General features: G+C 53.6%; 1 protein-coding gene across 2 annotated transcripts; it reads right to left on the reverse strand.

Annotated features, from left to right (window-relative positions):
- Positions 1–7671: 7671 nt before the first annotated feature.
- Positions 7672–17278, reverse strand: LOC102462715 (glycine N-acyltransferase-like protein 3). Of its 2 annotated transcripts, XM_075928542.1 has the most exons (6): positions 17131–17278; positions 15334–15469; positions 12135–12242; positions 11725–11845; positions 11246–11366; positions 7672–8927 (listed from the first exon to the last, which is right to left on the reverse strand). In XM_075928542.1, exons 2-6 carry the CDS (start codon positions 15409–15411, stop codon positions 8474–8476), a joined length of 882 nt encoding a protein of 293 aa, XP_075784657.1. In that variant the 5' UTR covers positions 15412–15469; positions 17131–17278; the 3' UTR covers positions 7672–8473. The 2 variants fall into 2 exon arrangements, with proteins under 2 accessions (XP_075784657.1, XP_075784658.1); XM_075928543.1 differs by lacking the exon at positions 12135–12242.
- Between the last annotated feature and the right edge of the window lie 4326 nt (positions 17279–21604).

Below are 21604 nucleotides of genomic sequence, written 5' to 3' on the forward strand. Positions count from 1 at the left end.
GTAATGAGACTGTACTGAGTGTACCCTGGTGGAAGGTGTCAACCTAACCAAAATCACAAGGATGTCTCATTGGTTTTGAAAGGGGTGGCCTGGTGAATGGTGCAGGAATTCAATCTAAAACAAATAGAGGGTAAAGTGCTTTATTGTAATAAGTACATGGGTAGTGGTAAGGCCTCTGGTTAGCAGTTTGATGTGCTGTGGGTAATTCTTCAGGGAAGATTTTGGTCAGTTAGTTCCTTGCTGTGAGGCAGTGAGAAGATGATGAGGATCTGCGGGAAATCACCCCTCGGCTGGGCAAAGCCCAATGATGTCCTAGTGCTGTTCTAACAAGCTAGGATCACTGTAGGTGGGTAAGGAATGGAACTTACGGAGATGCACCTGCCTGAATACTCTCACGGGCTCTGGGATAATGCTACCAGCTTCACCTAACTGAGACTGGGCCACAGCAGAGGAAGGAGGGGAAGCAACTTTTGAAGGGACAGTTGTTTTGGGTCATCCCACCAGTGGAGGAGGAATGACTCAGAGGACATGGCTGAAGATACCTTAGAGTGGGAGGAGACATTTATTTATTATTCACCTATATGGCTACGTCTAGACTGGCATGATTTTCCGCAAATGCTTTTAACGGAAAAGTTTTCCGTTAAAAGCATTTGCGGAAAAGAGCGTCTAGATTGGCACGGACGCTTTTCCGCAAAAGCACTTTTTGCGGAAAGCGTCCGTGGCCAATCTAGACGCGCTTTTCCGCAAAAAAGCCCCGATCACCATTTTCGCGATCGGGGCTTTTTTGCACAAAACAAATCTCAGCTGTCTACACTGGCCCTTTGGACTCTTGCCCGAACGGGAGCAGCATAGTATTTCCTCAAGAAGCACTGATTTCAGACAGTAGGAAGTCAGTGTTCTTGTGGAAATTCAAGCGGCCAGTGTAGACAGCTGGCAAGTTTTTCTGCAAAAGCTTCTGGCTTTTGTGGAAAAACTTGCCAGTCTAGACACAGCCATAGATGCATATGGTTGCTGTGCTTTCCCAAGATGATGCTTGGTTCCCGTTCCCACCTCAGAAGCCCTCCTTGTTTCATACACAAATTTAGGACTTGGGACAGGGGAAATATTTGCCTCTCTCCTGGTGAAGATAGTGACCCCAGAAATTCTGGGTGGGGGCTCAAACCCATGATATTTACTAGTTTTCTAAACAAAGGTCTAGGTCAGGGGTGGGCAAAAAAGCCTCCGCAGGCTGGATCCGGCCCGCCAAGCGAGTTGATCTGGCCTGTGGAGTCCCTGCTGTTCCCGTGCTCTCAGGCCAGTTAGGACCTGGGGGCAGGGGAAGCACACGAAGTTTCCTCCACCCTGACATGAGCATGTGGCGCTTTGAAGCGAAATTTCCTCCAATCTGTTCCCACTCTGCACTTAGAAGTGCCATGTGCTCCTGGCAGGGTGGGAGGAGGCTTCATGTGCTCCCCCGCCCCCAGGCCCTAATTGGCCTGGAGGTGGGGAACCAGGAGACGTCTCTTCCGACTGCCGGGGCATGGGTGCTTAGTGGGAAGGGGGAGCAAAGGGGCTCCCCCACCCCCAGACCAATCATGATCTGTGCCTGGAGCAGCCCAAAGCATCATGGCCCCACCTCTTCCATTTGAGGCCCTGCTCCTTCCAGCGTGGCCTGGGGCCACTTCAAACATTTTTGAAGTGGCCCCTGGCAAAAACTTATTGCTCACCCCTGGTCTAGGTAGTTGAACCTTTTCTTGTTACTGCAGACAACACCTGGCAAAAGGGATTGCAATCCAGAGCTTTTTTGGAGAGTAGGGACAGAGTCTGTCAGGCCAATGATGGGGCTAGAGGAAAGAGACAGAGCTGGAAGATATTCTGCATCCCAGAGCCCAATGCTGATCCCAAGGCCATCCAAACCCTTGGGTTCCTCTGTTATGTCAGGTCCCTATGGTGACTGGGCTGAGGGTTCAGGAAGGGGCTGTGCCTGGTGCTGGGTTGTGGAGGATGAAGAGGCAGACAGTGGTAGTCTGGGCTCTCTTGCAGCCTCTGCATGGGGTGTTTGCTCCGGACCAGGAAGCCCTAGCTGGGATAACCCTCCGTGTACATCCACTTGGCCGTGACATTGGTAAGCAGCATGCCCCCATAGCCATGCTGGGCCATGGGGTAGCTGTGTAGCGTGGCACGGACCAGGCCCATGAGATTCCAGCTGATGGGACGACTGGCAGCCTCCGGGAGGAAGGAGCTAGAGAATAGTGGACCGGTCCAGAGAGGAACCCCTGGCTCTGCTCGTCATCCTCATAGGACCATGTCTCGTTCTGCATGTCGGTGAGGGAGGTGTCCAGGGACAAGAGCCTCACAGCTGCATCCAGCACGGGGCAGCAGAGTCCTGCACCAGGATCAGCAGGTAGGTGTCATACCCCAAAATCTTGAGATTCTTTCTGAAGTCTGAGGAGTATTGGATTCCCCCTGCCCAGCCCCCCAAGCGCGAGTGAGAAGTCTGGGGCTCCCAGCATTCCCAAATGTATTCAGGTGATTTGGGCTCCCACTAGAGCTCCTTCCCTATCTCTGCGCAGTCTCCAGGGGCCTATCTGTTCTGCTCAGTCTGTAGCCAAGGCAAGTTCCTCTCCATGCTAGGTACAGGGGTGAAGAGAAGAGAACCACTAGGGTTGCCAGATGGTCTCCCAAAAAACACCGGACACCCGGTATTTTTTGGTCGAGCAAAAAAAAAAAAAGGAACACGGAATAAGTGGGGATTGCAACCCCGTCTCCCAGCTGGAACTCCCAGACTGGCAGGCGGGGCCATGATCGGTGCTGGGAGCCTGCGCAGAAGCCTGGCGGGGGCAGGTCTGCCCACGTCAGGCTTCCATCCGGTGCCCAGCCGGAAAAATCAGAAAATACCAGACACTGCACACGTGTCCAGTATTGTCTGATTTATTTTACCAGGCAGAGGGCTCAAATACCAGACTGTCTGGTGGGATACCGGACACCAGGCAACCCTAAGAACCACTCCCTGCCCCAAACCCTGCCATGGCAGATGGCAAGCGTGCCCAGTCCACCAGGGACTGTGAGTGGGGCTCTGGGACAGGGCCTTTGTCCTGCACTGGCTCTTTAAGGGCAAAACCTCATCCCTGAGCAAGGGCTGTGAGCAAAGCCCCAGCTGAGGCAGTTTTGGCTAATGAGGGCCCAGCTGGGGGCTATATAAAGGACTGCTGCTTTGGAGTAGAGCAGTAGGGATCTGATTGCTAGGGAAGCAGGAGGCTTCCTGGTGGTAGAGCACTGCTGGGGCAGGAAGGCCGGGCTGGGGAGGTTCTGACTAAGCAAGCTCCCAGGCTGCAGGGCCTGAAAAAAGACCAGAGGCTACTAGGGCTGTAGAATGGTAGGCAGCAGGTCCACACCCCTTTGCCGGTGATGAGTGGCCATTACAGACTGCAGTTTGCTGAAGGCAGGGGCTAGATGAAGACTGGCAGGGGTTCACAGGAGAACTGTGTGTTCCCTGGGAGAAGAACTGGGGGTCCCTTGGGAGGGGAGGACCCTGGAGTGCAAGCAGGATAAACACCAACCCCTAGCAGGGGAGCTCCCACACTGGAGTGGGCACTGCTGGTAGGTGGTGTCCTGAAGAAGATGCCAAGGTGAAAGAGAAACACGGGGAGACACCAGCTAAAGGGAGGTGTCCAGTGAGCCAAACAAGCTACTTGGCTGGAGGTGCTATAGCAACGCGTCTGCCCTGTGACAAGCTCCTTCAGGGCACTGAATCCATTTGCATTAGCTTTTTCCTGGCTGAGGTTAGGGGGCCATGTACAGATGCAGAAGCAGGAATCTCCCACTTCATGTCTTGCTCTCCCCCATGGTTATGCTTCCTGTAGAGTTCCTGAGGAAGGCTGGGCTGAGTGTAAATTGTGCTGGTGGCATCAAAACCCCTGTGCCTTGGCCTGTGCATGGGGTGAAAGAAAGAGACAGCAGCCCAGAACCTGGGTGGTTCTCCGGCTGTCCCGGGGCCCCCTCTGTGGGCTGCATGGTAGGGGCAGACATTGACTTGACCTCTGGCACAATGTTGGGGTCTGGATGCAGGCAGGGGAAGTCATGAGTTCATAATCCCTGCATGAACATCTGGGTTGTGATTAAAGATTGTGTCAGTCTTGGCTACTGGAGCAATGAAATATTAGCCGTATTGTGTGGCAGTGGAGCGTGCGAGCTGTACTTATTGTTCCCTGGGTGACAGGTCACCTAACTAAAGGTGCAGCCTGTGGCTAGTGGAGCGTGGCTCTACGATAGAAGGGGACGTTGGCTTTTCTAGGAGGGGCGTGCTCTGCCTTTCGGGTTGGGCCTGTCTGCAGCAAAGCAGTGTGACCATGCAGGCCCATATGCAGGAGTTTGTGTGTGTGTGTGTGTGTGTGTGTGTGTGTGCTTTTTTCCTAAATGTGGACTGCAAGGGTGTAAATGCACCCCTATGGTCCCCCCCCCCCAAAGTAAGCAGGAAAATCAGCCCCAGCCTTCCCCTGGTTGGCCTTCCTCTGGCCAGCCAGACCATGCTTGCTTGGGAGACCTTGGGGGGTGCTTTTGCCCCCTTCACCTCCCATCTCCCTGCGTATGGGCTTGCCATGTGAAAGATTTTATGAAGTCAGAAAACTTCAAGGGGAGGCAGTATCTAGGTGGCCCTCTGCCAAAGCAGTGACTATGGGCAGCAGGTCTGAGGGAGCCCTGCATAGCCCTCCCTTGGCTAGAGCAAATAAGGCTGAAATCATCAGAGCCGAGTGAGATGCAGAGCACGAGGCCTGGCCCAGCTGGCATTTCTCAAAGGACAAGTCCTGGGGTGAAGCCAGCAGCTGGCACCAAACATTGAGTGGGGCATAGAGGAGGAATCGGCTACAGACAGGGCATTGGCTTGATGTTGTGTGCAGCTGCCTGAATCAAAGACACAGCTGGAAACACTCAAGCTACATCTACACTGCAGGCTTCTTGTGCCAGAACCATTTTGTGCAAGAGTTCTTGTGCAAAAGGTTTTCCACAAGAGTGTATCCACATTGCCATGTGCTTTTGTGGAAGAGGTGCGCTCTTGCACAAGAGCGTCCATGGCAGTGTAGACGCTCTTGTGCAAGAAAGCTGTGATGGCCATCTTAGCCGTAGGGCTTTCTTGTGCAAGAAACCCCTGCTGCCTGTCTACACTGCCTTGTGGAAGAGCTCTTGCGCAAGAGGGCTTATTCCTTGTGGGGAGAGGAATAACTCTTGCGCAAGAAGCCCTGTTTTCCAATGCCTTACTGTAAATTTACTTGTGCAAGAACGCGTGTGCAGTGTAGACGCTCTGCAAGTTTTTGCATGAGAACTGTTGTGCAAATCGCTGCAGTGTAGACAGCCTCAGGGGCAGGACTGCGTGTTTCCTTATTCTATAACTAGAGCCAGGTGAGTTCACTGCTGTGCTCTCCCACTGGATGCTGGGTTCCTCTTCCCCCTCTAACAAAAACACATTAAAGGGTCTGCAACAATGAGTTAAATGAGAGAGAGGATCACAAAACCCAAAATACTTCTTGCTATCAGCCAGTGGTTGGGCATCATGGCTGAATGGGGCTGAATTGAAAATGTCTGAGTCACTTGTGGGTGGAACCTCAGGCCAGGAGTCCTTGGGGATAGGGAAGTTTGGTTTGAGGATAATCAATGTCCCTGGGAGGTATTTAACCCTTGAATTAGTGAGACATGCTGTCCATTGAGTGTGTCCTTAGCACCCTTGTGCTGGCTGGTATCCATGGGGTACAACCAGATGCATCATGTGCTAGAAGCATCATGTCCAGCACACCCCTCTCAAGGAGATGTTGCTGAATGGGGCCCAATTTTGCACAGCCCCTTCCACTCTGTTTAAAGCTGTTGTTCCCATATCATCCAGGAGAAGGGGAAAGAGTTGATGAGAGCAGGCTGCCCGGGGGGAAGGTTGTTAGTAGTTAATCTGGAATCTATGTAGTTGTGTTGGAAGTTTATGACTGTGCTAGTGATAATGTTAAATTCGTGATTTTGATGTAAAACAAAATGGAATGGGTCACCTTTAACCCCATCGTGGGCTTTGCCCTCTCCCTCTAGAACGTTCAGAGACCGTTGGGGAACCGGTTCCAACCAGATTTTTCCGCCTTGGTGAGAGTTCCGTTCCCCTCGGGTGTTCCGCCAAGGAGCCTATATATGGCCCTCAGCCCTGCTGGGCCAGGGGAGTTAGGTGGGGGGGGGGGGGGGTGCCACTGGGCCACGGTTCTCTGGCAGGGACCACCAGTGTCCCTGGGGTGTGGATGATGCTGTGGCAGAGGTTGGGCTGAAAACCCTGTCTCCTCGGCAGCCTTTCGACAGGAGGTTTTTCCTGTAGCACAAGGTCACAGGCAGGCATGCGGCGTCTTGGCTGTCATGGTGCTGACCACCTGCATGTAGCCACGGCCACGGCGCTGGGGCAGGGTGTCGCCGTGAACCATGGCACCAAAGTGGCCCAAGACGCTCCATGGAATGGCTACTGGTGTTCAGGAGGCGGAAGCTGGGGAAGTGGAGGACCAGGTTGGCCGGGTATTGCCGGCTCTGCTCGGTCCCGCCCTGAAGGGCCACGTGACATTCAGCAGGTCAGCGTGGGAGATGTCCAAGAACGAGAGCCTCATGGCAGAGTCCAGCCTGAGAGCGGAGAGGGGCAGGGTAGCGCCAAGGGGAGGGAGGAACTGGTGAGCTCAGGAGGTGGGGAATGGGACATGGAGCCTTTTCCCCCTATGGCACGGCAGCTTCTCCCCATTCCCTGGGCCTGAGTGAGGCATCAAAGACCCAACGAGCTTGGGAGCTGGGAAGTGTTTGCTTTTCATAGAGTTGCCAGGTGTCCGATATTTTACCAGCCAGTCCAGTTTTTGGGGCCTGTGTCTGGTAATAAAAAAAAAATTCCAGAAAATACTGGACATGTGCAATGTCCAGTATTTCCTGGATTTCTGGCTGGGTGCTGGACAGAAGCCGGGCGGGGGAGTGGCTGGGAGCCTGGCTACATCTGATGCCTTGGGGAGGAGGAGAAGCCATGTCCCTGCTCCTGAGAGTGTGGTGGAGCCGCAGCCAGACTCACTTGCATTTCTCAAGACCATGCACAGGACTGACAGTGCCCCAGGATCTGCATGTGACTGAGTCAGTCCCGCCCCCCCTTCCCCTGAACTGCTCCGCTGCCCTCAACTCCCTCCCAGCCACCCCTGCTTCCTGCTGGTGGGTTCTCCTCCCCATCTCCCCTGACCAGCTGCGCTGCCCCCAACCCTGCCCCCCATCTCCCCTGGCCGGCCATGCTGCCCCCTCCCCCTTTCCGGCCAGTCTCTCCCCCCCCGCCATCAAGTGTGTCCGGTATTTTTTCTAAACCTACCTGGTAACCCTACTCTTCAGTGCCCCCAGTGGAGCTGTTTAGTGATTCTAGAAATGAGGTGGGGCAGCTCCAACTGGTCCCCTTGGATGCCCTTCAAAAGGAAGCCTGAATATTTGACCTGACATTTCCTGCTGCAGACACCAAGCCCCTGACCAGATCACAAGCCCAGACTACTGTGGCTTTCAGCCCTTCAGTGCTTGCAAACAAAGCCAACACTTTCTGGGAGCAAACAATAACTTTTCCCTGAAAAGGGGCTGTGTGGTCCTAGCTGTGATTTTGGTGCTCCCCTTGCCCACGTGGTCCCAGCTGTGCTCGTTAGTAATTCCAGGAAACACTCAAAGGTCTCTGCAACAATTGGTTTAATTGCAGCTGGGATGACAAAGCATGAAATGGTTCCTGCTATCAGCCAATGACTGGTGGGGTTAAGGGAATTTGGGCACCTCATCTCGGTGGTGCTGAATCTAACAACTCTGGGTTGCTTTGGGGTGTAACCTCAGGCCAGGAGTTCTTGGGGATTGTGAAGTTTGGTTTGCAGATGATCAGTAAGTTTGGTTTAAGGAGTTTAACCCTTGAGTTACTGAGACAGGCTGTCCCTTGAGGGAAACCTTGATAAGGGAGCACTCTCGGGCTGGCTTGTAGCCATGAGGAACAACCATTTGGATCCCCTGTTAGAAGCATTATGGCCAGAACTCACTGCTCAAGGAGGCCAATGGAGCAGCTCCTGCCACCCTGTTTACAGCTACTGTTTTTGTCCCGTCCAGGAGGGGGGGGAAGATCTGAGAAGAGCAGGCTGCCGTGAGCAGAGATGTGACGGAAGGTGGAGAGGGACGGGGTGAGAGGGAGATTGGGGTGAGGTCTCTGGCAGTTTGCGGAGAGGATGACACATTGCTGATGGAGGCAATACACACAAGAAGCTCCCTCAAGGAAAGCAGGGGAGAAGCAGCAGAGCAGATGCTTTGTGTATGGGGTGGGAGAGCAGAGTCTGCCAAGAAGGGAAGGTTATGGGGCTCAGAGTTGGACAGATCCTGCAAACCTGGGGAGGGGCAAGGCCTGTGTGGCTGGAGGTGGGAGATGTTAGTGGTTCCACTTGTCCTACCAATGATTCCCAGACTTGTCTGCCCTTCCCTTGTGAGCTGCCCTGGGCCGCTAGGCTGGTGACTCGCCTGCTGGCCTGGGGGTTAGCGTGGGGTCTGTGTTCAGTGCTGTGTTGTGGAGGATGAAGTAGCACAAGTTTGGCTGGCGCTGGAAGCCCTGTCGCTCCAACATCTTCTGTGGTTCGAAGTTCTCCACCCGCACGTTGCCGTAACTGGGGAAGCCTAGAGCATGGAGCTGCTTGGCCATCAAGTTAGTCAGCACCATACTATAGCCACACCTCCGGTGCTGTGGCAGAGTGTAGGCGGGCCCCATGGCACCAAATGCATCTGAAGCTGTCCAGCTGACAGGGCGGCCGGTGGCATCCAGGAGGCAGGCACTGGGGAAGTGGCGGATGAGGCTGGCCAGGTACTTCCTGCTCCTCTCATTCCCCCCAAAGAGCCACGTCTCATTCAGCAGGTCGACATGGGAGACATCCAGGGGCGAGAGCCTCAGAGCCGGGTCCAGCCTAGGGGGGCAGAGCAACAGGACAGAGCCCAAAGGATCAGTGATGGGGAATGAGACCCCAGGATGACGACTGGCCCGAACATCACAAGTTTTTTGTTTGTTTTTTAAAATGACACTGGATTGCTGGTCTCCCTTGAGAGCTGATCTCCCCTGTCCCCAACCCTGCCAGGGCTCTATGATTTACTATGGTGATAGTCCCCTCCCATTTCCTCCCCAGCAAATCATTCTGCCCCTTCACAGGCACCCTCAGCCTCCCCTTGGCACCTCCTCGGTTCTTCCTCCCCGCCCTGCCCTTGGGGGCTCCTGTGGGTTCCCCTCTGCCCTTCCTAGTTGTTCCTGGGATAAGGGGAGCAGGCACACCTTGCTGTCCCATTGCTCACAGCAGGGGAAGGGAAGGAGGGAGCAGAACTTCCCTGAGATGTTGAGCAATTTCTGCTGTTACATTATTGCTGGAAGAGGAGGGACAGGGACTTCTTACTACAGCAGCTTTGATTGGCTTGCTCTTCCCCAAGATACTGTGTGGGAGAGGCAGCCAGTCACACTGGACTGCCCCACCCCCAAGCCCAGGTGGGGGCAATTCCTATGATGGTCTTTGTAATCCAGGCTCCAGACCTGGCCAGGCTTATGGGACTCCAGAGGAGTTAATGAGAGAGTGAAATGCTGAGGTGAGGAGCTGCCTCTTGACAGGGATGGAAATTGCAGGGCATTTCTCCCCATGAGGGGTGTGACAACGCGTTGGGGTTTTCCCATCTCCTGCACCCCCGTAATGGCACGGAGAGACTCCACCAGCCAGTAGAAAGAGGGAGTTTATTGCTTCTCCAGGATACAGCACAGATGTAATCTGGTTCCAGGGCAGGCCTAGGATGCCTCAGCCCCCCTTGAGATGGGGGAGACTGGGCCCCTAAATTCCAGCCCCTTTCCCTAGGCTGTCTCCTCCATGCTCCCAGACAGAAACTATCCCATTCACTCCCAGCCAGGGCTCCCCTTCCCTTCTTCCCAGGGGAAGAACTCGTCAGACAGGTTTGAAGCCCCCTTGCATAATGACTCATCCCCTGCCCTGCTGGGCCGTGCTGCAGCCAGCAGCCAGTGGAGGTCACTCACAACCCAAGCCTAGCAACCAGCAAGGTACCCACACTGCACAAGGGGTTAGTTCTGATCTGACCCCAGCACAGGGAGATTTGTTGGCCCAGGCGGCGGGGGTGGGAGAAATGGGACATGGACGGGGCCTTTCCCCTCTTAGCCACATGGTAGCACCACTGCCCAATGTCCCTTCTTGTTAGAACGGAGCACTTCCTTCTCTTGGTAGATACCTCCCCACTCCCCAAATCACCCGCCCAGGTACCACCCCCTCTCTGGCTGCATCTAGATTGGCATGATTTTCCGGAAATGCTTTTAACGGAAAAGTTTTCCGTTAAAAGCATTTTCAGAACAGAGAGTCTAGATTGACACAGACGCTTTTCTGCAAATGCACTTTTTGCGGAAGGGCGTCTGTGCCAATCTAGACGCGCTTTTCCGCAAAAAAAGCCCCGATCACCATTTTCACAATCGGGGCTTTTTTGCGGAAAACAAATCTGAGCTGTCTACACTGGACATTTTGTGCAAAAGCTTTGCGCAAAAGGGACTTTTGCCCAAATGGGAGCAGCATAGTATTTCCGCAAGAAGCACTGATTTCTTACAGTAGGAAGTCAGTGCTTTTGTGGAAATTCAAGTGGCCACTGTAGACAGCTGGCAAGTTTTTCCGGAAAAGCGGCTGATTTTCCGGATAAACTGGCCAGTCTAGACACAGTTTCTGTGTCTAGGGTGAAAAGCCAAGTTCTGAACAGGCTGTGGGCAGGGCAGGCTCCTCTCTATCCTGGCCCAGGTGAGACGTGGTGCAGGAATGGGCGGAGGTTGGCCACTCAGTGTCCAAACCCCACCAGAGCCAGTAACTGATTGCAGGGGTGCCTGGGGCCACAGGCAGGGCCCCACCGGTGGCACAGAAGCCATTTGGATCTGGGTCTCCTGGTAGAGATTAGAGTTCCTGTGCAGGCACCGAAGGGATCTCCCCATCCATGGGTAGTGCCAGCCCATGGCCACACTCCCCTGTCTCTGCGGGGTCCCTGAGGGAGGCTGGGCTCAGCGCCAGTCCCACTGGGATTCTGCTGGTGGCAACAGGACCCCAGTGCACCAGGCCCTGCATGGAGAGCAGCCAAACAGAGCCTGGGCATCCCAGTGCCCTGCTGGCCAATGCCCCGGCCGCTCGGACTGTTTTCTGCTCCGCCACTCTTCCTCCTCCCCCGCCCCACCAGTGTGGGCCCTGCGGCGCAGGCAGACACTGACCGGATCTCGGGCAAGGAGCTGGGATCCGAGTGGAGGTAGGTGAAGTAGCGGAGCACGTCCAGCTTGGCCCCTTTGGTCTCTGCAATGTCCCTGGAGGCCTCATAGAGCCCGTCACGGAATCCTGCAGGGGGCAGCGATGGACCATGTACCGTGGGGTCAGGGAATGAAGGGTGGTGAGAAAAGGGCCCGTAAATGTGGGGAGCCCAGCCTGGCACAGAGGGCAGGAGGGGCAGAAGTCTGAGCTTCCAAACCCACTTGCCTCAGGGACGGGGATGTGGTCAGCTGAACCAATCTGAGCCCATATATCTGGCAAGGGGATGCCCCATGTACGCCAGCCCCCCATACTGCTCTTGGGAACATCCTTGGAATTTTGGGGGAGCTGAGAGGTTCGGGGAGGGCAAGATCCTGGGAGGTGGCCTGGACAGCACAGATACTCAGTTGCTGGGGGGCTCTCCCCAGTGGTGTGTACCCCACATTACCGTGGATGCGGAAGGCCTGGTCCCAGTTGACAGCACTGCCCAGCAGGGCCCGGCAGGCACCCAGGTCCCGGTAGTGCACTGCATACGTGTTGGTGCAGAAATCAGAGTCATCCGATGCCACCTGCCGGGGAGACATGGAGCCAAGTGGGGAACTTCCAATAGAATGATGGATCTGCCTGCCCCCTTGTGCAAATGCTCCCACTGATGACCCACTGTACAAACTTGACCCCTACTCTGAGTCTCTTAGAGGTGAAGAGCTGTATGTCCCTGTCCCCAAGCCAGCCTCTCCCCTGTGGGGCCAAAGAAGGGCCCAAGTCCCAGTCCCTATAGGGCCCCTAGAGAGGAAATGCTCTGGGTCCCATTGCATACGCCGTTCCCCCAGGTGCAGCACGGTGGCTGTGAGTTGGCACCTCTCTGCGAGGTCGAGTGAGGACGACTTTGAACTCAGGCCACGAATCCACCAGCACCTCCTGTCCAGCCGGGTTCCCACGGTTTATGTTCATCACAGCACCGTGGACCTGCCAGAGACAGAGAGTCCTAGGATCCTACAACTGGAAGGCCTTGCAAGAGGCCAGTAAGTCCAGGCCTCTGCCCTCTGGCAGGACTGAGCACCACCAGCACATGGCGGTCTTGGGGATCAGAGCTGGGGGGAGGGGCAGCAGTTCCAGCTTTGTCTGAAGCCTCCCAATGTTTACTGAGGGGTTTCGGCATCTCGGGATCCCTTGCACGTTAGGGGAGATTTTAGGCCTTCTGTAAAATGACCTCCACCTCCCCATTCCTGCCCCTGGGTCTGACACCACGGGTTTCTCTTGGTCACGATGGTCTCCTGCCAGTGTCCCCTGTTAGCTGTGCACCTGTGAGGCCTCTCAAGCACTTCAAATGCTGCCCTGCTGATTATCAGAGTGCCCACAGCTAGGTTTTTTGTTTCTCCTGGTGGTGCACATTTGTACATGGCATAATGCACATCAATTAATCCACACATAGATGAAAAAATCTGCACTTGGATGGAAAAGATTAGAGGGAACACTGGTTACCACCTCACAATGGATTCAGTGGACCAAGGCCAGGGCCTTGCGGGAGGGACGACTGGACCCGTGTTCAATTAATTACTGGGGACAAATAATGACGAAAGGGGCAAGGAGTGCAGGCTAAAGGTTTATAACTAAGGAACTGGATGGGGACACCGAGCAGAGAACCCCGGACGGTGCCCACTGCTCCTCAAAGCTGTCGATGGAGCCAGTGGATGCTGCCCAGAGGAACTCTGCCTGGATTCGTGACACAAGGGAGGAACGGAAATAGGCCGCAAGGTCGCAGAGAACCCCCCCGTCCAACATCTTACTCCTGGTGTTGTAGATGGCGGCCTTTGCTAGGGCCAGGAGTAGGTTGACGAGGAGGTTTTGCAACTTTGTGGGGCCACGGATAGGGTGTGCGTACAGGAAAAGGTGAGGAGAAAAGTTCAGCCAGAACCTCAATAAGAGGTTCTGGAGGAGCCGGAATAGGGGCTGCAACCTGGCGCATTTGAGATAAGCGTGCGCCAGGTTCTCCCTCACACCGCAAGAGGGGCAGGTGTCCGGGATGGGGGTGAAATGCGCCGAGTACAAGCCCGTGCTCACGGCTCTGTGAAGGAGCCGCCAACTGATGTCCCCGATGGGCCGTGGAATTAGATCGGAATAGATGCTGGCCCATCGGGGTCCAAGGCCAGGGAAGATGGCTGCCCAAAGCTCTGTGAGCTACAGATGAGGTGGTCTGGGGAATGTAAGTTAGCAGCAAGGAGAAAAGTGTAGAGGCTGGGTATGGAGAGGATGTGGCAGGCACTAGAGGTTGCGCTGAAGGACAGAGAGGAGGAAAGGAGATTGATGGACATAGGCCAGGCCTACTTCTAACCACCCTGGATTTACTCTCCCAATTTTTGTGTTGGACCCTGCTTTGTGGCTGATGGGCTTGTATTGCAGGGGAGATCCTGAGTGAGTGTGTGTGTGTGTGTGTGTGTGTGTGTGTGTGTAATGGAGACAAATGCACTGTGACCTCCCTCTCTCACTTGAGCCATGTGACCATATGGAGAAATGGAGGGAACCAGAGCAACCCAGCTCTCTGACTGTCTGGCACAGAGCCTGGCTGTGCAGTGACTGGCTCACAGTCTGCCTGTGCTGTAATTGATTGGTATGAAGCCAACCTTCCCTGTGATTGGCTGGGGTGTGGTCCCCCTAGTTGTGCAGGGTGAGCAGTAGGAATTGATGCTGGGTTTAGAGTATGGGAGACAGGAGATGTGGGTGGGGATGGGGTGGCCAAGAGAGCAGCCAGAACATGGGGGGAAGGTGCTGTCTGTAAGCAGAGTCAGAATCAGTGGTTCCATACAGATAACTGGAATGGGAAAGGAATCCTGGCTGTGGTTGTGTTCACTCAGTTTGCTTAGGCCTGCTAGGTATTCAACAGTTAGAATGGTGTTTTGCCCATTGTAACCAATTTGGATGGTTTGGGGTCACAACTGTGTTAACTTTAAATGCACAAATTGTGAGAGATGACCACCAATGTGTGTAGTTATTGGGGGAATGCAGAAAAGTCAGGCTGTGTTTAACTGAGTTCAGAGGAGAGAGAATCTGTCAGTGTACAGAATCTTAAATGGACAAGCCTTCCTCTGCCAAAACTCAGTTAAGTCAACTGGGGGGAGGGCAGAACTCTGAACCAGCAGGCTGCATGTTCTCCAGGTGAGAGCTGTGAATGCTTCAACCAGTTTCTCCTCCCCCACTCCCCATTGTAATGATAGAACTAGAACAGACTCCATAAGGGGTCTCTTTGTTATTTTAAAATGTATTCCAGTGGATGCTGGAATTTTTTGGCTGGTCTGTGCTTTGGGCCAAGAGCTGAAATCATTGAGGAGCTGAAATCATTGAGAAGCTGAAATCTCTAGGTTTGGCCCAGAGCCAAATCCATCACAAGGCTGGCAGGAGTTGTCGGCAGGAGGTGGCTGGCAGGAGCGGCTGGTGGGAGCAGCCAGCAGGTGGCCAGTGGCTGGAGGGAGCAGTGGCAGGTGGCAGACAGGGGCAGCAAGTGGCCGACATTGCCACATGCTCAACAAGGGGAGACATCATGGAGATGTACCTGTGGACTCTGGGTCTGCCCTGAGTGGACGGAGCCGTGAGTGAGGGATTTGAAGGGAGGGGGGAGCACACTGTGTGAGTTGGGGTTGGACTAAACATCCTGAAGCAAAAGACTCTACCCAGTGGACTCTGGGGTGGTGTCTTGCTTACGGGTTTATTTTGTTTTGTGCGTTTCTGTAGATTAATGCTAGATTACTGTTAATAGACTGTTTCTATCTCCAACAAAGTGCTTGCGAGAGGGGAAGAATTGCCTTTAAAGGCTCCCAATGGGTAGGTTGAAATTTTCCCAGTTTGCTGGGTGGGGGCTTGAGCCAATTGATCACATTGCTGAAGGACCCCCCCCCCCCCAGATACTGAACTGGGCCTTCTGGCTTCCAGCTGCTACTGGCAGAAGGGTTACATGTGCACAGGCAGCCAATCCCCACCCCATCCCTGGGGAGAGAACTTTCTTCCCCACTCCCATCCCTGTCTCAGGAAGTGGCACATGGGGGTGAAAGACAGGTCCAGTCACCAGCAGTGTCTCAGGCAGGCCCCTCCTTAGTGTCCCCTCCAGCAGCCGAAGCTTGGAGGAGCAGCTCAGGATCAGCATCTCCAGTGGTGGGAATGGGCCCTCGGCAGCTTCCAGCAATCACAGAGCAGGGTACGCCCTGTGGGGTAGAGACCCATCAGTTCCCTACGATCCTCATTGTCCCCGCCTCCCTGGAGAAATGCAGAGTGTCTGCAGCCTCCCAGCCCTGCCAAAATAGCAAACCCTATGAGATGACTGTACAATAACAAACCAGTCTGGCTGCAGCCCCTGTGATCATGAGGCCCTACAATAACAAACCCAGGCTGTGTCTAGACTACATACCTCTGTCGTCAGAGCCATGTAGATTAGACAGATAGGCAAAGTCAAATGAAGCCGCGATTTAAATGATCGCGGCTTCATTTACATTTACATGGCTGCCGCGCTGAGCTGACAAACAGCTGATCGGGTGTTTGTCGGCTCAGCGCGCTAGTCTGGACGCTCCCCTGCCGACATCAAAGCCCTTTGTCGGCAGCCCCATTATTCCTCATGGGACGAGGTTTACCGGGGCTGCCGACAAAGAGCTTTGATGTCGGCAGGGGAGCGTCCAGACTAGCGCGCTGAGCCGACAAACACCCGATCAGCTGTTTGTCGGCTCAGCGCGGCAGCCATGTAAATGTAAATGAAGCCGCGATCATTTAAATCGCAGCTTCATTTGACTTTGCCAAAACAACAAATCTACATGGCTCCGTCGACCCTAGTGTGCACAGGTGGTGTTCACATCCAGGCACCAATGGCTATATTCTCAGGGTAGCTTTTCCTGTCACTTGACTTCAATTTTCACTTTAAAAATCACTTTTCATGAGAAGTTTGCAGAAGTGTCACTTGGGTGTCACTTGGATGTCCCCAGACACAAACAGCAATGGGTCAGGCCCTCGAGTGAGTTAAATTTCTCTTCTAAGAGGCAAAAAAATCTTCACACTTTTTTCTCTTCACAATTTTGTTAAGCTGTTTTCGTGAGAGTCAAGACCCTGCAATAACACTCCAGTCTGGGTGCAGTGCCCTGCTGTAACCAGATTATCCAAAGAAGAACCCGCCCCCCCCCCACATGTTTGGGGGAGAAAGGGGAGGTGCCACTTAACGTTTATGGCTCCCCGAGCTGTCTTTTTCCTTGCTCCGCTTTATATCTTAGCGCTCTGGATTGGTCGGTTCCTCCGACCCAGGAAGGGGGCTCGGGCCCTCTCTCACTCCAAGCCCCAGCCCAGGGCCCTACAGCAGGGATACTTGTCCCTGCCCAGTGGAGGGGGCTAGAATCCCTAAACCCTCCACTCACGGGGACCGCGGCCCTGCCCATGGCTGCTTCTTCCCGGTCGGGGTCTCAAACTCCCCAGCGTGGGGATAAGCTTACCCCTGCTCGCCTCCTGATGGGTGGTGGAAGGACGACCTCTCCCTTCTTGGTCCCCCCTTCCTTCCTGTGCTCCCGGCCCTTTTGAACGGGCCACACTCCGGCATCCCCTGCCGGCCCCGCCTCCGTGCACCCGGCCCAGCTCCTCCGGAGATTCTGGATGACCGCGGCCTGCACCTCCCCGTGGCATTCCCTTCCCCTGCTGGCCTGCTACTGCCCGGACCTTCCCCTAGCCCATTGTTGACTTTAATGCGAGGCAGCACGGCCGTACCATCTGCCCTGTCACACCTGCCCACCAGAGACCCTACAATATTACATCCTGTCTGGCTCGCTGTTGCTCCTGACATGCCAGGGCAGGTCTGTGCAGGCCTCGGGTGGCCCCATTAGCTCCCACTCACCTGAGCAGTCTCTGTGCTGGGATAAGGTGCAGCCCCAAAGAAGTTGGAGGGACAGAGAGCTGGTGGGGCAGTGAGGCCCCTGCTGTACAGCAGCTGGTTCTGTCTCTGCTGGTCTCTTGGGGGCTGTTCCAGCCTCTTATCCCTGAGCAAATGAACCATTAACAGAGTCTGTGCCTGGCTGGCAGCTGGGCCAGTCATGTCCCTGCCATAGCAAAGCAGGGTCAGGCTCCTTCCATGGGCAAAGGGCATGAGATGATTTCCTTGGGCCGGTGGAGAAGAATGTTGAGGAAACATGAGCACAGCCAGGAGTGGGGCGCAGGCGACCAGCTCAGCCAGTGCCCTTCAATCCTGACCCACATCCCCGGCTGTTCCAGCCCTGGGCTCCCACATGGCAGGTCCTGCCTCACTCTTGGTGTCTCTATTGTTTTGACTCAGGGATGGGCTGGGAGCCAAGCTGAGCCCTCTGGTGTTGACCTTGCCTCTGCTCTGTGACCTTCCCAGCCCCGTCCCAAGGCATGTGTTCCCTGGGATGCGCGGTGCCTATTTTCCCCCTGCTGTGGCCAGGATCTCACAAGGGTAGCTAGTTGCACTGGGTAGCAGCCATGGGGTGTGGAATCTCTTTGGATGGGGCTGTCACAGCTTGTTCCCTGCCAGGAGCAATGCAACCAGTATCTGCCCTCATTCACCTTCACCTGTGTGATTCAGCTGGAATCCAGGCTCAAAGAGTCCTCAGGCTGGTCAGGCAAGGACAAGCTGAAGGCCGGGACCATGCTGGCAGCCTCAGCTGCTGCAATACCCAGCTCTCTGGGATCCATCTTGGCTTGTCTCCGCATCCTGGTGTGAGTTCCTGGGATGCTGAATCGAGGGGGGGGGGGGGCTCACAGACACGGTCGCCTCCCTCTCACTCTGTCTCTTGGTTCAAAGCTGCAGTGTTGCTGCATCCATGTCTCCTGCTCCCTCGTCTGCCTGGCGGCCAGCGCTAAGTGACGGGCAAACTGCGGCTTTAATGCTGCTCAGAAATTCCAGGGGCCCTTCCCAAACATGGAGCCCAGCAAAACTGTCAGGTCCAAACAGTGAGGAGACCAGGTGCTAGCCCATTGGCCTGAACTCTTCCCCTGCCCAGAGCCCTGGGTTCCATCTGCCCTGAGTGTGTTAGGTGCGGCTGTACAGAATGGGGGAGGGGTTTGCTAGAGCAGCTCGGCAGAGCTGGGTGTGAGACGTGGTGGTTTCAGGGGCTGTTCCCCTCAACAGAGTAAAGCCCATTTCCTGCTGTGTGGGATCAAAGGAAAGGTGCCAGGGTAGCCTGTAAGACCCAGGTTGCCTCATTGTGAGTTGTGCACATTGTGTCACTATTGGGGCAGTGGGTCTGGCAAGGGACTGTCAGGAGGCAGGTGAGCACATGGGAGAGGTAAATGTCAGTGTCGTAGGAGATGGAGGCATCGTGCACCGGAGGGTGGCAAGACTGGGGGGGGGGGCAGCTGATCAGCTGTGGGTGGAGCAGGCTGGGGCCGTGTCTACACTGAAAATGCTGCAGCCCCAGTTCTGCCCTCCTAGCGCTATCTGCACGGGGCTTAGCTCAGCGTAACCACGTCCTTCCGGAGGGGGGATTTTCACTGGCTCAGTAACTCTGTCCTGTTGACCAGCCCTTAGTGTCCATCTGCCAGGCCAGCCTCGGGAGCCCCTGTTCAGTGCAGTGCCCTGGCGGAATGTGCGTGGGTGTGTAGTGGGCGTCCTGGGACATTGCTGCCCCCCGCACCCTTGGCTCCAGTGGAGTGGAGAGAATTCCTTAAGAGCCATTCACATTTTTTGAATTGTCTTGAGTTGCCTGGTCTTCCTTAATTGGCAAAATGGGTTCCTATTTGGAAATGGTTGGCAACTGCTGATTTAAAAGATAGGGGGGGAAAAATAGTCATCTACATTGGGACCAGTGCTGTTCAACTTGTTCATAAATGACTGAAAAAGAGGTAAACAGCGAAGTGGCAAAAATTGCAGATGATATAAACTTACTCAATAGTTTAGTCCAAATCTGACTGCAAAGTGTTACAAAGGGATCTCACAAAATGGAGCAATTGGGCAACACAGCAGCAGGTGGAATTCAATTTTGATAAATGCCAAGTAATGCACATGGAAAAATATAATCCCAACTATATACACAAAATGATGGGGTCTAAATTAGCTGTTACCACTCAATGATTCAAAGATCTCTTTTTTTGTGAATAGTTCCCTGAAAACATTGCCACTGAACATGGAGCAACTCTAAAAAGCTAATAGAATATCGGGAAAGAAATAGATAAGACAGAAAATCTCATTGCCTCTATAGTCATGGCATGTCCACATCTTAAATATTGCATGCAGATCTGGTTGCCCTATCTTAAAAAAAATACTGGATTTGGAAAAAGAACAGAAAAAAGGCAACAAATGATTACAGGTAAGAGAGCTTCCACAGGAGGAGAGACTAAAGGGATCAGGACTTTGCAGCTTGGAAAATAAATGACTAAAGTTGGGGGCTATGTATGTTAGCTGTCTAGAAAATCATGAATGGTTGGGAAAAATTGAATAAGAAAATGTTATTTACTCCTTTATTAACATAACACAAGAAGCTCACCCAATGACTTTTATAGGCAGCAACTTTAAAACAAACAAAAGAAATAATTTTGTCACCATCAACCTGTGGAACTTTTTGCTAGGGGATGGTAGAAAGGCTCAAACTATAACAGGGTTTCAATAAGAACAAAATAAATTCAAGGAGGTCCATCAATTGCTTCTCTCTTTTTCTTCCTCCCCCCACCCCTGAAATAGTAAGAGCCCAGGCGTCCTGACAGACTCTCTCTCTCGCCACAGAGTTAGTAACAAAGTAAGAATATATATTACAATTTTAAGGCTAAGCAGTGTCCTTTAAGTGACTCGCCATAAGATGTCAGAATGTTAGTATTAGAGCTGAGCAGGTCTAATATTTATTAATTGTATTTCTTTTATATAGGCATTGCAGGGCTCTTGTCAGCTAATTGCTAAGTTATCTGCCAAAAAAACTAGGGTTTTCAAGTAGTTTCTGGCAAGAGGTGGTGGGTGGGTAGGTGGGTCAATCCCCCTCCCCCCCAACCACCATTTGCTGCTTGGCTTGTACTGAGCATGTTTAGTACCACTGCTGAAGTGACTCTCCTCTCTCCCATGGCTGCACGAATAGGTTGCCCTACTCCGCTGTAACTGTGGATAGTGAGGGGGCACAATTAAAAGGTCATAGTGTTATGCAGCAGGGTTCAAGGCAGGTACCAAAGGAGTGTTGGTTTCTAGTGCTACTTTTGCTGTCTTGTTTTACAATACTGTGCACTAGCAGATACAGACTACTATGAAATAGAGCGACGCCCAGTTGGGCGGACAGCTACTGCAGACCTTGGGGCACGGTGTGTGTGGAGGGGCGTCAGGCGTCAGAAGGGGTGGCGCCTTGGGTGAAAGGAGCAGGGCTGAGGGCAGTCAGTCCGTAGTGCCATCCAGAGTGTGGCACACTCCCCCCTCCCAGGCGTCAGAGCTGTGCACAACAGCACTCTGGTGGCAATTCAAAGGGACTCGGGACTCCAGACGCTGCTGCTACAGTAGCAGGGGTGGCTGGGAGCTTTGGGCCCCAGGGCATTTGCCCCCTTTTGGCCCTCCGTTGGAGGGCCTGGCTACACACGAAGGAAACTGTGCATGCTTTGTACGTACATTAAGCGTCTTAAGAAAGTTGTCCTACTATTTGGCTAGCATTAGGGCCAACTTGTACGTTGCTGCTTCTGACACTTGAAAATCTTTTTATAAAAGATTCATATGCATCCTGCAGTTTTGTTGTGCACTCATCGCGACCTCAGAATAAAGGGCCACAATCTGCCTTGTGAATAATAAATGTAACCCTAACACAGCCCAAACCCTGCACAGTATCATGGTAACACTCACTGCTGCTATATACAGAATTGTGACCTCCAGAAAAGCCAGGCCCAGTTACTGCTGTCCTTGGCATTGGCGAGTGAGCTTTCGTTGCAGGAAAGCTTCCAAACTCACTTGTCTTTTTGCCATTGTGCAGAGCTAATAATGAGAACATTATTAAATCCAATCAGTTTTAACACAGGCTCTCCTTTAACCAACGTCTTTGGGAAGCTAGTAGAAAGCATAATCCAATCCCAGGGCCCAATGAACACATTCGCAAACGAAAAGACTGACACGTGAGACCAATTTTTAATCAGGAATCAGTTGGTTCTGTTATTAAGGTCTGAAAGTTTAGAAATAAATTCAGACTCCCACCTGGTGCTTCCCACTAAGTTTGCTCACCTTGCTCCCGCTCAAAGCCAGCCTTGGCGAAAACAGTGCCTGGGAGTACTTGAATGTTAGTGCCTTGGCCCCTGCGGCCTCTCCCACATCCTCACTGCCTCTGTAGCCCCCACTAAAACCCACATTCACCTCCCATCTCCCCTGGTTGGCTCCAACTCCTTCCCCAGCCCCCACC

Source organism: Pelodiscus sinensis, chromosome 4 (assembly GCF_049634645.1).
Source record: "Pelodiscus sinensis isolate JC-2024 chromosome 4, ASM4963464v1, whole genome shotgun sequence".
In the NCBI taxonomy this organism is placed as follows: Eukaryota; Metazoa; Chordata; order Testudines; family Trionychidae; genus Pelodiscus; species Pelodiscus sinensis.